The following is a 15,806-nucleotide window of genomic DNA, read 5'->3' on the forward strand; positions in this document are numbered from 1 at the left end:
GGAGGGTTCCCCACGGTCCCCTCTGAGGATGTCTCCTTTTCAGACATCCTTGAGCTCCTCAAACAGAGGGGGAATTGGCCCTCCATTGACCCCTCCGAGGATGAGTCGGTATACCTGGAGGCTTTTGGATCCCAACCCTCCACCTCCTGGGTGTCTCCGCCTTTCGACCCACTTATGCAGGTAGTGGCTCGGAAGGCGTGGGCGGCTCCAGATTCTGTGGAACCTGTCCCCAGAAGACCATCCAAGTTCATTACAGCCCCTTCGGATAAACAGTTCCTTTCCAAGGGTGTCTCTGTGGATGCTATGGTGGTGGCGGCGGCCACTAAGAAGGAACTGGCAGATCCTTCAGTACCTGTCCATCCTCCTAACAAGGATTCTAGGACCATGGACAGGTATGGAAAGTGGATGTTTTCTTCAGCGACCTTTGCTATGCGTTCGCTGAATTACCTTTGTAACTTCACCAGGCTTCAATGAGATATTCTCAAGGAACTAGGTGAAGTAGTCCAGGATCCTTCTGCTGCTGGGGCTCAGGAAAAGATTGCCTCACAGCTTGCTATCCTGAATTCCATATCTAACTCCTCCATGCGGCTCATATCTTATGCGGCCGATGGAGCGAGCAGAGCCGCAGGCACAGGAGTTGCTCTTAGACGCCAAGCCTGGATGCGGCTTTGTAATTTTGCGGACCCCTTTAAGGCGTCCTTCACCAATACCCCCTTTGATGGTTCGGCTTTGTTCGGACCTCAGGTGAAGGATACTTTGACCAGGTGTGAGCAGGACGGTAAAACTCTTTCTGCCGTTGGAGTCCAATTTTCCACTCCTTCTAGACCATATCCCAAGGGTCAGAAAGGGGGGAAGATGTGGTTCCGTAAGTCCCAAGGAGCTACACCGGACACACGTGGTCAGTTTACCCCCAGAGGCAGAGGGGGTAACAATAATAGACGCCGCCCTAGAGGCAGGGGGGGTCCTCAGAACCAGGGCAACAGGGAGTCTCTTCCTGAGAAGCCCTTTCAGCATCCCTGAGGTGTTGCCCGACTGTCCACCCTTGGAGGCAGTCGGGGGAAGAATTTCACTGTACCCAGTAGCCTGGCAATCCCTATCCCAAGAGAAGTGGGTACAGTCTATCATATCCGAGGGTTACAAGATCCCTTTCGAAAGGTTTCCCGTACCTCTACAATCCCTTCCAGACATCTCACCCGGTCAAAGGGATTTGGCAGAACAGGAGGTTTCAAAACTCCTAGAGAAAAGAGCCGTCCAGACAGTGCCGGCAGACCAAGTAGGATCCGGCGTCTACTCAAGATTCTTTTTGGTCCCCAAAAGGACGGGAGATTGGAGACCAATATTAGACCTGAGCAGACTAAACAAGTTTGTCAAGAAGACAAGATTCCGGATGGTCACGCTTCAGTCCATTCTGCCCTTTCTGGGCAAGGACAACTGGATGTGCTCCATAGACCTTCAGGATGCGTACTATCACATAAAAATCCACAGACGCTCCAGAAGGTTTCTCCGCTTTCGGCTAGGGACCAGTCATTACCAATTCAGAGCACTGCCCTTTGGCCTCACTTCAGCCCCCAGAGTGTTCACCAAATGCATGGCAGTGGTCACAGCTCACCTGAGACGTCAAGGATTCCAGGTGTTTCCTTATTTGGATGACTGGCTCCTTTCCGCCACCACCAAGTGTCAGCTTCTTCAGTCCAGAGACTACACCCTACAGCTTTGCAAGAAACTGGGAATTTCAGTAAATTTCGAGAAATCTTCTCTGCTGCCTTGCCAATCTATCACCTTTATAGGCGCAGAATTAAATACCGCCAAAATGTTAGCCAGGCTAACAGATCAAAGAATCCTGGACATCCAAAAATTTGTTCGGCTTCTGTTACAAAGCAAAAAAATCAAAGCCAGGTTTGTCTTGAAAGTTCTAGGCTTAATGGCTGCGGCCATTGTTCTTCTACCACTGGCTCGCTTCCACATGCGTCTCCTGCAGTGGATGTTATTCACGCAGTGGTCGTACCACAATCTTCCGATGAGACACGAAATCTTGGTAACACAGTCGTGCAAGGCTCATCTACAATGGTGGATATCTTCCCCTCTTCTTCATCAGGTCCGACCCTTTACCCCTCCTCCTCCAGTTGCCACAGTCACTACGGATGCCTCTCTGATCGGGTGGGGGGGGCATTATCAGGGCAGGATGGTCCACGGGACGTGGCAACCCATAGAATACCATCTGCACATAAATGTCCTAGAGATGAGAGCAGTGCTTTTAACGTTGCAAGCCCTCGACGACTTTCTTCCCACGGGGACTATTGCAGTACAAACGGACAATATGTCCGTAGTCTGGTACATCAACAAACAGGGCGGAACCAGGTCCTATCCATTATGTCGAGAAGCACTCAGACTTTGGCAATGGGCGATCTCCTCTCAGCGGTTTCTGATAGCAACGCACATCCCCGGCAGGTCCAACCTATTGGCGGACAGGCTAAGCAGATCTATTCTGATGCCTCACGAGTGGTCTCTCAATCAATCTGTAGTGGATCAGATTTTTCTGAAGTGGGGCACTCCTTGTTGCGATCTTTTCGCTACCCCTCAAAACAACAAGTGCCCAGACTACTTCACACTATTCCCCCTTCCAGGCCAACCCCTGAGAGACTCTCTAACCCAGGATTGGCCTCGGGGACTTCTTTATGCTTTTCCTCCCTTTCCATTGATTCCACAAGTCATTCAGAAAGCCACCGTCTTGGGAGCCAAATTGATCCTCATTGCTCCTTATTGGCCTCGACAAATTTGGTTTCCGTCTCTGCATCGTCATCTTCTGGTGCAGCCCTGGCATCTGGACCCAGTTCCGGATCTTTTGATCCACCAATCGGGTCAGCAGCACCGGGCCATTCATTCTCTCATCCTCACTGCTTGGTTGCTCCACTTCCTTCCCTAGCCAGGCTACCAATGATTTCTGACTCGGTCAGAGACATTTTAGTCTCTTCTTTGAAGTCGTCCACTAGGACTATTTATGCTAGCAAGTGGCGACGTTTTTCGATTTGGGCGAACGCCAGAAATATTGACCCCTTTACTGCTGCCGTACATTCTGTGTTGGATTTCCTAGCGGAGGTTTTTCATTCAGGATCCTCGTCATCTACAGTCAAAGTACAACTGGCTGCTATTTCCAAGTATCATGTTGGCTTGCATGACAACAACATCATGTCTCATAGGTTATGCAAGGCCTTTTTGAGAGGAGTTTTTCTCCTAAAACCTCCCTTAAAGCATCCTCCTCCGCAATGGGATCTAAACTTAATGTTGGCATCCTTGATACTACCTCCTTTCGAACCGTCTGCTTCATGTTCTTTGAAGTTATTGACGTGGAAAACTATATTTTTACTGGCTGTCACTTCTGCAAGAAGGGTTTCCAAGATTCAAGCTCTCTGTATTCGTTCTCCTTATTTGGTTTTTCATAAGGACAGGGTTTCGTTAAGAACTAACCCTTCCTTTCTCCCAAAGGTTGTATCTCAAACCAATATTAACCAGTCTATAGATCTACCAGTCTTTTTTCCTAACTATTCTGACAGAGCTGAACAGAAACTGCATTTTTGGATGTCCATCGTCAGCTCAGGTACTACTTGCATAGAACTAAACAAATTAGAAAATCGGACCAATTGTTTGTCTCCTATGCAGAAAACAGGCTAGGTCTTCCAGTTTCTAAAGTGACCTTATCCAGGTGGTTGACTTCCACCATTTCCTATGTGTACTCTCTCAGAGGCAAACAACTATCTACTAAGCCAAAAGCACACTCAACCAGGAGTCTATCCACTTCTGTAGCCTTTCAGGATAGACTACCCATTGATACTATTTGTGCAGCAGCTACTTGGTCCACGCCTCATACCTTTGTGTCTCATTACAAGTTGGATTTGGCCTCCAGAGATAGGGCCAGTTTTGGTTCCACAGTTCTCAAGAGTCTGTTCCATTGAGCCACCCGGGATACAGGTGCTAGGGACACGGTCCCATCCAGCAAGAATGAAGGCGAGTTTGACAACTTAACATTTAGTAGTTATGTACCTACCATAACGTTCCATGTTAGTTGTCTTCTCTCGCCTTCTTTCTTGCGTCCCTCCCTCCTTCCCCCTGCCTGGACAGATCTTGAAAAGTCTCCTCTTCTCAGGATGTTCTCTCCTATCTCTTAAGTAGGAGAGTCATTGTTTAGGAGTTGTTGTTTCCTAGTTGTTCTAGGTTTCTCTTTAGCAGGGTATGTTAGCTACCAAACGAGATCTGAGGTAGTCCCGCCTTGCATCATGGGATATAGGGTTGCCTCGAGCTGGTAAAAGGAGTTCTCGAGCTAAGAAAGTGCCGAGTCGGAGCTGAGGATCGGCTCCGAACCCATCCAGCAAGAAAGAAGGTGAGAGAAGACAACTAACATGGAACGTTATGGTAGGTACATAACTTCTAATTTCAACTACCCCACCATTAACTGGGAAAACTACTCATGTACCAATTCCTTCATTCAACGCTTTCTGGAATTCATAAATTCCAATGCCTGGATCAACTTATCCACACCCTCACCAGGGGCAGCAGTATCCTAGACCTAGTCATTACCAACATGAGTGACTGGTGTTCCACACCTGAGGCCAACTTCTCTTTGGTCAGATCCGACCATAAGCTAATCACCCTAGATATCCACATCTCGCCCCCACCCCCCATTAAGGAAACCACCGTAAAATATTTTTCCAAAGCCAACTTCATGCTTCTTAAGACAGAAGTGGTGAACTTCATGGCACCCATGCAGATGGACAGAACAGTTACAACTGCTGAATCCTACACAAATGCACTCCATAAGCACTTAAATGAATGCATGGATCGTGCCATCCCTAACAGAACCAAGATGCTATCTTCCAAAAAAAGGAAGCCAATCTGGTGGTCCCCTGCCATAAACAAACTCTGCAACAGAAGAAATAAACTGTTGCAAAAGAGAGTAAAATCCCATGAGTGGATGAGCTCCCTGGTCAACCTCAATAAGAAGCTGGGATCCCTCATAAAAATACTCCAAAGCTAGTTGTGAAAATAAAATCACCACTCACTAAGGGCAACCACAAAGCATTCTGTAGCTATGTCAAGAATCTCAATGGCAACATCCAGATCTGCTCTGAGTTACAACACAATGGCATGAAAATTACAGAGCCAACTGATATTGCCAACATCCTGGCAGATAGGTTCAGTGCTAACTTTATCCCCCTTTCACCCACTAAAGGGCCCATATCTATACCAGAAGAATGCAGAGTCCCTGTAATCACAACTACACAGGTATAAACTGTACTCTGTAAAGCCAAGAACACAATATCCATGGGACCAGACAACATCCCAGGCTGTGTTTTACATGAACTTCAGAATGAACTGGCTCCCTACCTAAGAGCCATGTTCAGTCATAGCCTCACTTCTGGCTTTATGCCCACTGAATGGAGCACAGCAACAATTATCTCACTCCACAAAGGGAGAGCCAACACAGACCATCAGAACTATCGCCCCATTAGCCTTATGAGCCTGGTCTGCAAGTCCATGGAATGTATCATCATGGAACTTATAAACAAAGACATTGGTAACCTCCAAACTTTGGACCCCACCCAGTTCTGGTTTGTGAAAGGCAGATCATGTCTCCTGAACCTGATCAATTTCTTTGAAGCAGTCACCAAAGCCATAGACGAGGGTAAGGTGGTTCCCATAGCATATCTTGACCTCACCAAGTCTTTTGACACCATCCCCCATTCTGGAATTATAGATAAACTCACTAAACTAGGTATGAATCCCTACATCACAAGATGGGTTGCCAAGTGGCTCACTGACTGAACACATACTGTAAAAGTTGCAGTCTCCAAATCCGACTTCAAACCAGTGACAAGTGGAGTACCACAGGGTTCATTCCTGGATCCTCTCCTGTTTGGTATCTACTTCTCTGAAGTACAGGCTAACACAGAAGGTCTCCGGCTAATGAAGTTTTCAGATGACTGCAAACTAGGAGCCATAATCGAATCCCCAAATGATGTGGGCATCCTACAGAAAGGCTTCCCTGAGACAGATGCCTGGTGTCAGAGCCATGGCCTCGAGCTCAGTGCCAAAAAGTGCATTGTCATCCCCTTTGTAAAAACTCTGTACCCATGAACTACCACATAGGCGGCAGTCTACTTAACACCAAAAGTGTGATAAGAGACCTTGGGACCCAGGTGGACAGTAGTTTCTCCTTTGATAATCACATTGTGACAGTGGTCAGGAAATCCTTCTATGTGGCACACCTCATCACAAAGGGGTTCTCATCCAGGAAAAAAGAGGTCATTGTTCCCCTCTACTCATCACTCATTAGACCCATTATAGACTACAATGCCCCTTTTGGAATGTACCTCACAAGGCATCTACAACAGCTGAAAAGGACACACAGGTACCGCACAAAGAGGATTACTGGCCTCATACAGATGGGTCTATATTTTATCATTGAACACTTAAAAAAGTGAGCGATGAATAATCGACCCCATGAAAGTGAAAGCTTACAATCTCAAAAGTTCAGAACAGTGATTTTTTTTCCAAGGGAAAAAAAATCGCTGTTCCAAAAAAAAAAAGAAAGAAAAGAAAATTGAAAGAATATATAAGGGGGGCTTCACCCCCCCATACTTAAATATACTAACTCTGAGATCGCACTACAGTGCCAAAAATGGCAAAGTAACAGAAGCAGCCAAGCGAATTCTTTCCCTGGGAAAGAATTCGCTTAAAAGCCACTTCGCTATTTTGCCTTTTCGTTGTTTAAGTTCAACCAAGATGCATTCGATAGAATGCGTCTTTGGTCATCTAATGGGAACCCAATAGATGCCCTATGCTGACTGTCTCAAAAAGCTCCAGTTTTACTTTGTAGCATATCGCCTACTCTGAGGCGATCTCTTTCTAACATACAAAGCTATGTCAAACCCAGAGCTGTTAGACATGCTCCACCTAAAGAAATCCCAATCCCTCTGAGCTACACGCTCTAGGGACCTTAACCTTGTCACCACAATAAACAGAACATGTTGGAGGGATAGATTCCTGTCCCAGACACTTCCCTTACTCTGGAACAAGCTACACATCTATATCAAACAAAGCTCCTCATTAGTACTCTTCAAGAAAAATCTTGATGAGTGGATGGGAAATAGGAAATTCACCCCAGGATCACTTCTGTGGCTCGGCTTGACAGGGGCACAGGAAAATAATTTTCTTGGGTGGCGAGAGCCAGGGAACCTTGTTGGCTAGGCTTACTTAGGCCCTTGGGCCGATAGCCCAGTACCTACCTATGAACCTATGTAACTATGAACCTGGGTATTATATGCCAACATGACTAGCTATGATATTGTAAATAAGTTCTTACATTTTGATTTATGGTGTGTTTGTACACAATGTTTTAAAGACTTGAACAGTGTCCTTCTGCATTTCTAACTGCACATGTTTGTAAAGAGAGATTCTACTGGCAAACTTTCTCAGATTCAGCTGATCAGCAGATTGTGTCGTTGGAATGCTGACAGTTGCTATGTGTTACTGTCAGAAGCTGAAAGACAGGAAGGAACTTTTAGAAAATAGCTGTTGGTTGAATTTAAAAATATGAAATGAAAATTAGAATTGGAACAGCTGACAGGCTAGTCTATAAAAGAGCCTGCTGAAGTCAGTTGACAATTACGGTTGTCAGTTGAACTGTGCAGTGGATACGAAAAAAGACCCACCAAGAACTGTAAGCTTGCCTTTGCTCTGTTGTAGTAGTTTAGTTTAGATCAGGGACAGTGTTCTTTAGTTAGTTAGGAAATTATAACTAATCAGCTAGATCAGTTAGAGTTTTTCTGAATGTTGGATCTCTATCCTACAATATTGATTTAATTTTCCTGGTGATTGAGTTCTGTTTGTTTGTTGGGAATTACTGTTTTATATTTTTAATCATTTGCTGAATATTAATTTTTTTTTATTAACTTCCATTGTGGCTGGACAATCAGTGTTTTTTTTTCTTTAGTGATTTGAGAGTGCTTATACTTGCTTTGATAATTCCCTGGGCCACTCCGAAAGCCTCACTGCTTAGGTCATTTGCTACTATTTGTTTTAATATTTAATTTTCATAATTAGGCATCCCTTTAGAAGGGCATGAAGACACTCTCATTAGTAGCAGCATTACTGCATTAATTTGGGGAAAGGGCACAGCTGGAAATCTGTGTCAGGCTTTCCCCAGACGTGTTTGGATGTGTGAAATTTAATTTATGTAAGTGTGAGTGTATCAGAGGTCTTGAACTGGGACACATTTCTCTGAAGTGTGTAATAAGGAGTTACATTAGGGGTGGATAGAAGTATATGGTTCAGTCCCAGGCTATAGAGTGTATTCTTGTTATGCTGTTAGGGGAAAATTGTGAAATATTACTCCTGTTTGTGACAGTATCACATTGGAGTCAGTAGTTTGGATTAAAGCTCCTTAGTTACTCACCCAGGATAGTAAGGGATTTCACATTAATTGGTGGCAGCTTAGTAGGATATTATGTAGATGTCACATTAATTGGTGCCAGTGGTGTGGAATTTTTAATTGGACTTCAGTAGCCTGTGGGTAGTTGTCATTATGGTATGCACTCTCAACAGCCTCCAAGTAAACATACAGAATCTCAGTTCACCACAGTTTTATTTGTAGTTAGTTAATCAGGGATAGCAGGCAAAGGGGTCTACTTTATACCCTCGAAACATGAAAAACCCGAATCCGAATCGCACAACACATAAAGAGCTTACCGCAGATACGTCGAACATACTAAAGCGTGAAAATGTAAACCCCGAACCGTTATAGTTGGCCAACCAACCACTCGCAACACACTACCTACCCAAACACAATAAAAAAGTACATACATACACTAACCAAATCCCTACTTCTAACCCTAAATTAAAGCAGCAAAATTCTACTGCTAACGCTACACTAACCCCACATACACAACTGTCTATGCACTATCCTTAACCCCTCCCTAACGTCCATAACTACCGCACACTTCCCATATGGAGCTATACCCAAACAAACTAAATATTCCATACACACACACACACACACACACACTTAACAGAACCCTACACTAAACCTATATATTACCTACACAAAACCTTACATACACTACTTATCTATGCACTTACCTTAACCCCTCCCTAACCCTAAGGTCTGTAACTATCGCACGCTTACCTTACAGAGCTATACCGCAGAGGGGCCAACTATGTGATTTCGATATTCCCCTTTCATGGTTTCATTTGTTCCACATATTTGCAGTTCGCTCTTTCCGTGTCGCACGATTCGGATTCGGGTTTTGCTGCTTTCGAGAGCTTAAAGTAGACCCCAGGCAAAGATGTCAGCAGAAGACAATAGCAAGCTGACAAAGAACTTGTTGGCCAAGGAGTTTGATGCCAGAGGACTGGTGCATGCCAACCTGACTAAGGAAGCAATGATTTAAGTCTTAGTTTCAACTTCAGCTCTGATCAGCCATTCTGAGGATATCCAGTTTGGTACTGGGGATGTGCAGCCCGCCCGAACAGGACAGTCCATCTTTTCTTCGAAGGACCTGAAAATCCATCTGGAGTTAGAGAGACTGAACCTGGAGGCCAAATGACTGGAGGCCGAGGAGAGAATGTGACATCTGGAGGCTGAGAAGAGGCAGCGTCGATATGAACTGGAGGCTGAAGAGAAGTGGCATCAATATGAACTGAAAGCTGAGGAAAGGGAGAAGCAGTGTCAATATGAACTGGAGGCCAAACATTTAGAAGCTGAGGAAAATGAGACACAGCAACGGAATGAAGTGGAGCTTCTTACCCTTTGAGAGGGTCATGGAGGTAATGGGTAAGGGAATAACCAGACCCCAGAAGCTGTAAAGGTCAGTGAGTTCCTCAATACTGGGATGGAGATGACTTTGACATATTTGAGAGGGTATGTAGACAGTATGATGCTGACGGTGAGATCTGGGTTCTCTGTGGTAAAGCTGTTCAGACCATGTCAAAATTGTCTGATGTAGATTATTTGAATTATGTTAAAGTTAAGAACTGTCTTCTACGTTGCTTAAAACTAACACCTGAAGCTTATAGAAAAAAAAAATTGTGAACACAAACGCAAAGCAGATGAAAGTGTACATGATTATATTGCTGATTTAAGTACATACTTTCACAGATGGGTGATTGGGTGTCAGGTCACCACTTCTGAGGGACTGGCAGACCTTTTGTTGAGGGAACAAGCCCTCAGTACTTTGCTAGATGACATGAAAATCTGGTTAGCAGACAGAGAGTGTGACTGCAGAGGAGTTGTGGAGAAAAAGAGGATCTGTACTTAGCAAACAGAGCACCAGTATATAAGAAGGAGATACCCAGTGTTGCACATGGACATAAGGGAATCCATGGGTGGCAGTCTAAACCACTCCAGCAACGTATACCAGTAACTGGGGAAACTACTAGTCTTAGTACATGGTTAAGGATTAGATGTTTCAAATGTAACCAGAGGGGCCACATAGCAGTCAAATATTCATCGAGGCAAGGTGAGAAACAAAAGTCGAGGGAGCCAGCAAGTGGTGATGATATACTGCCAGTGTTAGGTTGTTTAGAAACAACAGGGATGCCAATCTATCACTAGTAGGATGGTAAACAAGTTACTGCTAAGAGTGACACCTTCTGATATAATCATTGTGAGGCCTGCAGTGGTTAGAGAAGAGCAGTACTTGCTTGGACAGTCCACTCCAGTCAGAGCTTTGGGGGGGCCCATTCCAGATACCATTGGCTTTGATTCATCTTGAGAGGGAAGGTAGAAAAGGAAGCAAACAGGTAGGTGTGTTTAAAGATATTCCTGCAGATATCCTGATAGGGAATGACTTTGATGATGCAGTACCTTGTGTACATGAAGTGACATGCAGTCAAAATTGGAGACAGGCATTTAGGTCCAGTAGCCTGGGGGAGACCAAGACAAATCTCATACCTGAAGCTGAGACTGATGTAGTAGCTGTTTCAAAGAAGGAGCTATCCTGTAGCAGTGCATCTGAAAGTGAGCCTCAGCTGCTGGTAGGTACGGATGTTCCCTTGGACACTGTGACTGCAAGGACAGAGGTGAGTGATAGTTCCCAGACTGACAGTGAGGCACAACTGTTGGAAGTTACTAGGCTTCATGCGGAAGGGTAGCTTGTATTTGAGAATATTCCTGCAGATGTCTGGATAGGGAATGACTGTGATGATGCAGTGCCTTTTGTGCATGCAGTGACACATAGGCTGGGAGACAGGCATGTAGGCCTAGTAGCCTATGGGAGACTCAAGCAGATCTCATTCCTGAAGCTGGGACTGGTGTGGTGGCTGTTTCAGAGAAGGAGTTATCCTGTAGCAGTAAGTCTGAAAGTGGGCCACAGCTGCTGAGACATACTAATGATTCATTGGACATAGGAAAGTAATAGTACCCAGAGTGACAGTGATGTGCAGGTGTCAGAAGTTACTAGGCTTCCTGCAAAAGTGGAGCTTGGGAGGGTCTCAAATGTAGAGTTGAGACGGGCTCAACTTATGGACCCTACATCGCAATGTTTGAGGGAGATGGCTAAAGAAGCACCTGAGGCTCAAGGAAGAGGGAAGTCTGTATATGGGAACAATGTTTTGTTGTGTAAAGGGTGGACTCCTGCAGGAGGGCTGGAAGGTGAGGTAGTATGGCAGTTGGTAGAGCCTAGAGCCTACTGTCTGACACTTCTAGATATAGTCCCTAATATTCTTTGTGCAGGTGATATTGAGGCAAAGAAGGAAGATTTGCTGTATAGAAAGTGGACTCCTAAGGGAGGGCTGGAAGTTAAGGTAGCAGTTGGTAGTGCCTAGAGCCAACTGTCTGCCACTTCTAGCTATGGTACCTTATATTCTTTTTGCAGGTGATATTGATATAGAGAAGGTGCCTAGTGCTTTGCTAGAAATTTTCAGCAGGGTAGGTTGTCCAAGACAGATGCTGACTGACCAACGTGCCAACATCATGTCAGACCAGCTGACTTGTTTGTAGAAGTGTTGTGGGGTGAAACATTTAGAGACCACCCCTTAAAATCCTCAGACTAATGGTCTTGTGGACGGGATGAGTTCTACATTAAAGACTATGCTATGGGCATTTGCAGACCATTTTAAAATGGCAAAGTTAACCATTAAACCCAGTAAATGTCAGGTGGGTATAGCAGAAGTCACTTACTTAGGACACAGAGTGGGGAGTGGTAAGATTAGGCCAGTTCCTGCTAATAAAAAGCATGTGAGAGTACTTCTGGGGGGAGTGTGTTACTGTGGAAAATTTGTGCCCAGTTGTGGTGCAATGGCTGCACCCCTTACTGACAACTAGGAAAAGTAAACCAGATAACTTAGTGTGGACCACAGATTTTGAATAGGCATTCCAAAAGCTTAAGGATATTTTGGGAGAAACCCCTGTGTTGGCCAGCCCAGATTATAGTGAAGAGTTTGTTGTGCAAGTGGAGGCTTCCGATTGTGGTTTGGGGTCTGTGCTCAGCCATGTTTCTTCAGAAGGAGAAGAATGCTGCACTAGGGTTAATAATAACAATGAAAATGGATTGCCAAATAGAGGAGTGGGTTGATATTCCTAGACAGACCCATTTTTCTCAATCATCGTTTTTCAAGGGTCACTTGAAAACCGTGCTTGAGTCATAGGGCGGAGAAATGTGAAGAAATTAGCCACTGTTATTTGTGCTAACATGGTTGGCTGAGTTTTTGTACATACTTTTAGATTAACCTGTCTATTATATGCCAGCATGACTAGCTATGATATTGTTAATAAGTTCTTACATGTTGATTTATGGTCTGTTCATACAGAATATTATAAAGACTTGAACAGTGTCCTTTTGCATGTCTTACTGCACATTCGTGAAGAGATTCTAAAGGCAAACTGTCTCAGATTCAGCTGATCAGCAGATGATGTCATCAGAATGTTGACAGCTGCTATGTGTTACTGTCAGAAGCTGAAAGACAGGAATGACCTTTTAGAAAACAGCTGTTGATTGAATTTAAAAATAGAAATGAAAATTAGAACTGGAACAGTTGACAGTTAGCCTAGTCTATAAAGGAGCCTGCAGAAGTCAGTTGACAGTTACAGTTGTCAGCTGAACTGTGCAGTGGATACCCAAAAAGGATTCACCAAGAATGTTAAACCTGCCTTTGCTCTATTGTCCTACAATAGTTTAGATTGTGGACGGTGTTCTTTACTTAATTAGGAAATTATAACTAATCAGTTAGATCAGTTAGATTTTTTCTGAATGTTGGATCTCTGTCCTACAGTACTGATTTCATTTTCCTGGTGGTTGAGTTCTGTTTGTTTATTGGGAATTACTGTTTTGTATTTTTAATCATTTTGTTCAGTGTTAAATATATTTTATTAATTTGCATTGTGGCTGAGCAATCAGTGTTGTTTTCTTTAGTGATTTGAGAGTGCTTATACTTGCTTTGATAATTCCTTGGGCCAATCAGAAAGCCCGGCTGCTTAGGTCATTTGCTACTATTTGTTTTAATATTTAATTTTCATAATTGGACACCCCTTTAAGCGGGTATGGAGACACTCTGATTGATGCAGAATACTGTATTATTTTGGGGAAGGACACAGCTGGAAATCTGTGTTAGGCTTTTCCAGAAGTGTTTGGATGTGTAAGATTTACTTTAAGTGTGAGTGTATCAGATGTCTTAAACTGGGACATTGCTCTGAAGTGTGTAATAAGGAGTTACATTAGGGGTGGACAGAAGTATGCAGTTCAGTCCCAGGCTATAGAGCATGTTCCTGCTGTGCTCTTAGGAGAAAATTGTGAAATATAACTCCTGTTTAAGTGATAGTCTCACATTGAAGTCAGTATTGAGGATTGAAGCTCCTTAGTTACTGATCCAGGATAGTAAGGTGTATCACATTAATTGGTGGCAGTCCAGTGGGATATTATATTGATGTCACACATATGTTATCTGAATGAGTTATTACTTAACTCTAAAACAGAAGGTGGAGATAGAGCAAATAAGTTATCCATCCATCTGTCCGCAACTGATTTTTTTCCTCAATTTTGCACATAGGGTTGGGGTGTCAGTTCAACAGTAACAATCATAGAGCCAAGGTTTACACCCATTGCTCTAAAACTATCTCTCCCTGTTTAAGATGTGGTATTTGATCTAATAAAAATAATTGCATAAATTAAAGATGTCTGCATGTTTTTTGCAGTAAAGATAAGGAATGTATTACTAAAACACATTTAATATCAGACTTTTTTTTCTCTTTGCAACAGAATGTCTTGGTCCATACAGCAGAAACAGTTCGCTTGAAATATTTTGTTGATTTGCTTTTGGAAAAAGGAAAACCAGTTATGTTAGTTGGAAATGCTGGAGTTGGAAAGACAGTCCTTGTGTCTGACTGTGTTACCAAACTATCAGATGACTTCATGATATCCAAAGTTCCTTTTAATTACTATACAACTTCTGCCATGCTTCAGCGTAAGTAATAGGCAAATGTGTACTAATTATTAAAGCATACTCTAGAAGAATGGTTATTCTTAATTTGTTATAAAATGTTGTGTATGCTTATTTATATGCTGATTACTTTAACTTTTGCTTATAGAATCTCTGATGCTTCAGGAATCAGTTTCCATCACTAAAATGCCAATGGAACTTACATGGAATAGTTATTTAGGAATAAAAGGCAGTGATTTTGGAGTTGCTTAGGATTTTGATGCCAGATTGTCAGTATCCATGTCACCCAGCAATTAAAATTAAGCCAAGCCTCTTACACTGTTGTGCTCCTGAAATATTTTGATCTGATATTGTCAATTTTCATTTTATCCTCACATATGAGTTCAGATCCGATCCCTCACATACAACTATGCCATTGCAATAGCTCATGGCAACCAAAAAGCTCTCGAGCCCCATACCCTACCCACAGTGCCTCTCTCCCAATTACCCCAGATCTTGTTTGATGCTTCATGAAGATGTGGTCCTTCCAATAGCTCTTGGGCAGTTACGTAGAAATGTTGTTCTTTTTGCCAAACCTTTTCTGGACTAAACTCGAACCCTAAAATCTATATAGCTAAACATCTTGTTTATTTCTTTTGACTACTCATTTACCTTTTCCATTTTGCTCTCTTTCTTTTTTCCTGTACTGTGGTACAGCTTAACCACGATTGTTAGCAGTCCCCTTTTCCATATGTATATATATATATATATATATATATATATATATATATATATATATATATTTATTTATTTACCCTTTCCATTTAAAAAAAACAAGTTTGTTTATTTTCTTGTAGCTTATATTAGAGTTATAGCAGATAAATTGGATAAGCCGTCTGGCTTCAAGAAGTGCTCCAAGTGCAGTCATAAGATTCTGGTAAGTGACTCGCATAACCTGTATCTATATTGTCTGGGTCCACTTCACTTACAGGAGGAGTGTGACATATGCAAGGTGATCAACCCTCTGGCCCTTGTTGAATGCAGAAATAAGCTCATCCTTAAGGGTATGCTGCCTTCCTCTTTTGGGGAGGCCACTTCTGACTTTGACAAAAAAAGAAAGATACATCTATATCTGAAGATTCAAGCCCAGCTTCCTCCCTGTCCTCTAGAAATTCGGAAAAGGGTAGGGAAAGGCCTTCTTCTGCTCTAGAGTTGCCATTGGAGCATTTTCCTGAAGTGGTTAACTGTTGGATCCTAAGGCTGTCTTGGATTCGATGACTTCTAGGAGTCTCCAGTCCAAAGGATAGGTCACATTGGTTGTTGTTGAATACTATGGTGAACCCTTTCAAGCCCATTCAGACCTTACCTTGGACTTGGTGCTCTCCTTCCATCAACCCAGT

The 15,806-nt window shown here is 43.3% G+C and overlaps 1 protein-coding gene across 1 annotated transcript in view; it reads left to right on the top strand.

Moving 5' to 3' along the window:
* Positions 1-15,806, top strand: part of LOC122805262 (dynein axonemal heavy chain 11-like) — a 4,596,980-nt gene that overhangs the window by 2,379,645 nt on the left and 2,201,529 nt on the right. The window contains exon 43 of the mRNA XM_044075350.1: positions 14,247-14,451. Within this exon, the coding sequence (XP_043931285.1) occupies positions 14,247-14,451 (205 nt within the window). The remainder of the gene's footprint in view (positions 1-14,246; positions 14,452-15,806) is intronic.

The sequence above is a fragment of the Protopterus annectens genome, chromosome 6.part1, assembly GCF_019279795.1.
Source record: "Protopterus annectens isolate FY-2018-M chromosome 6.part1, PAN1.0, whole genome shotgun sequence".
NCBI lineage: Eukaryota > Metazoa > Chordata > Ceratodontiformes > Protopteridae > Protopterus > Protopterus annectens.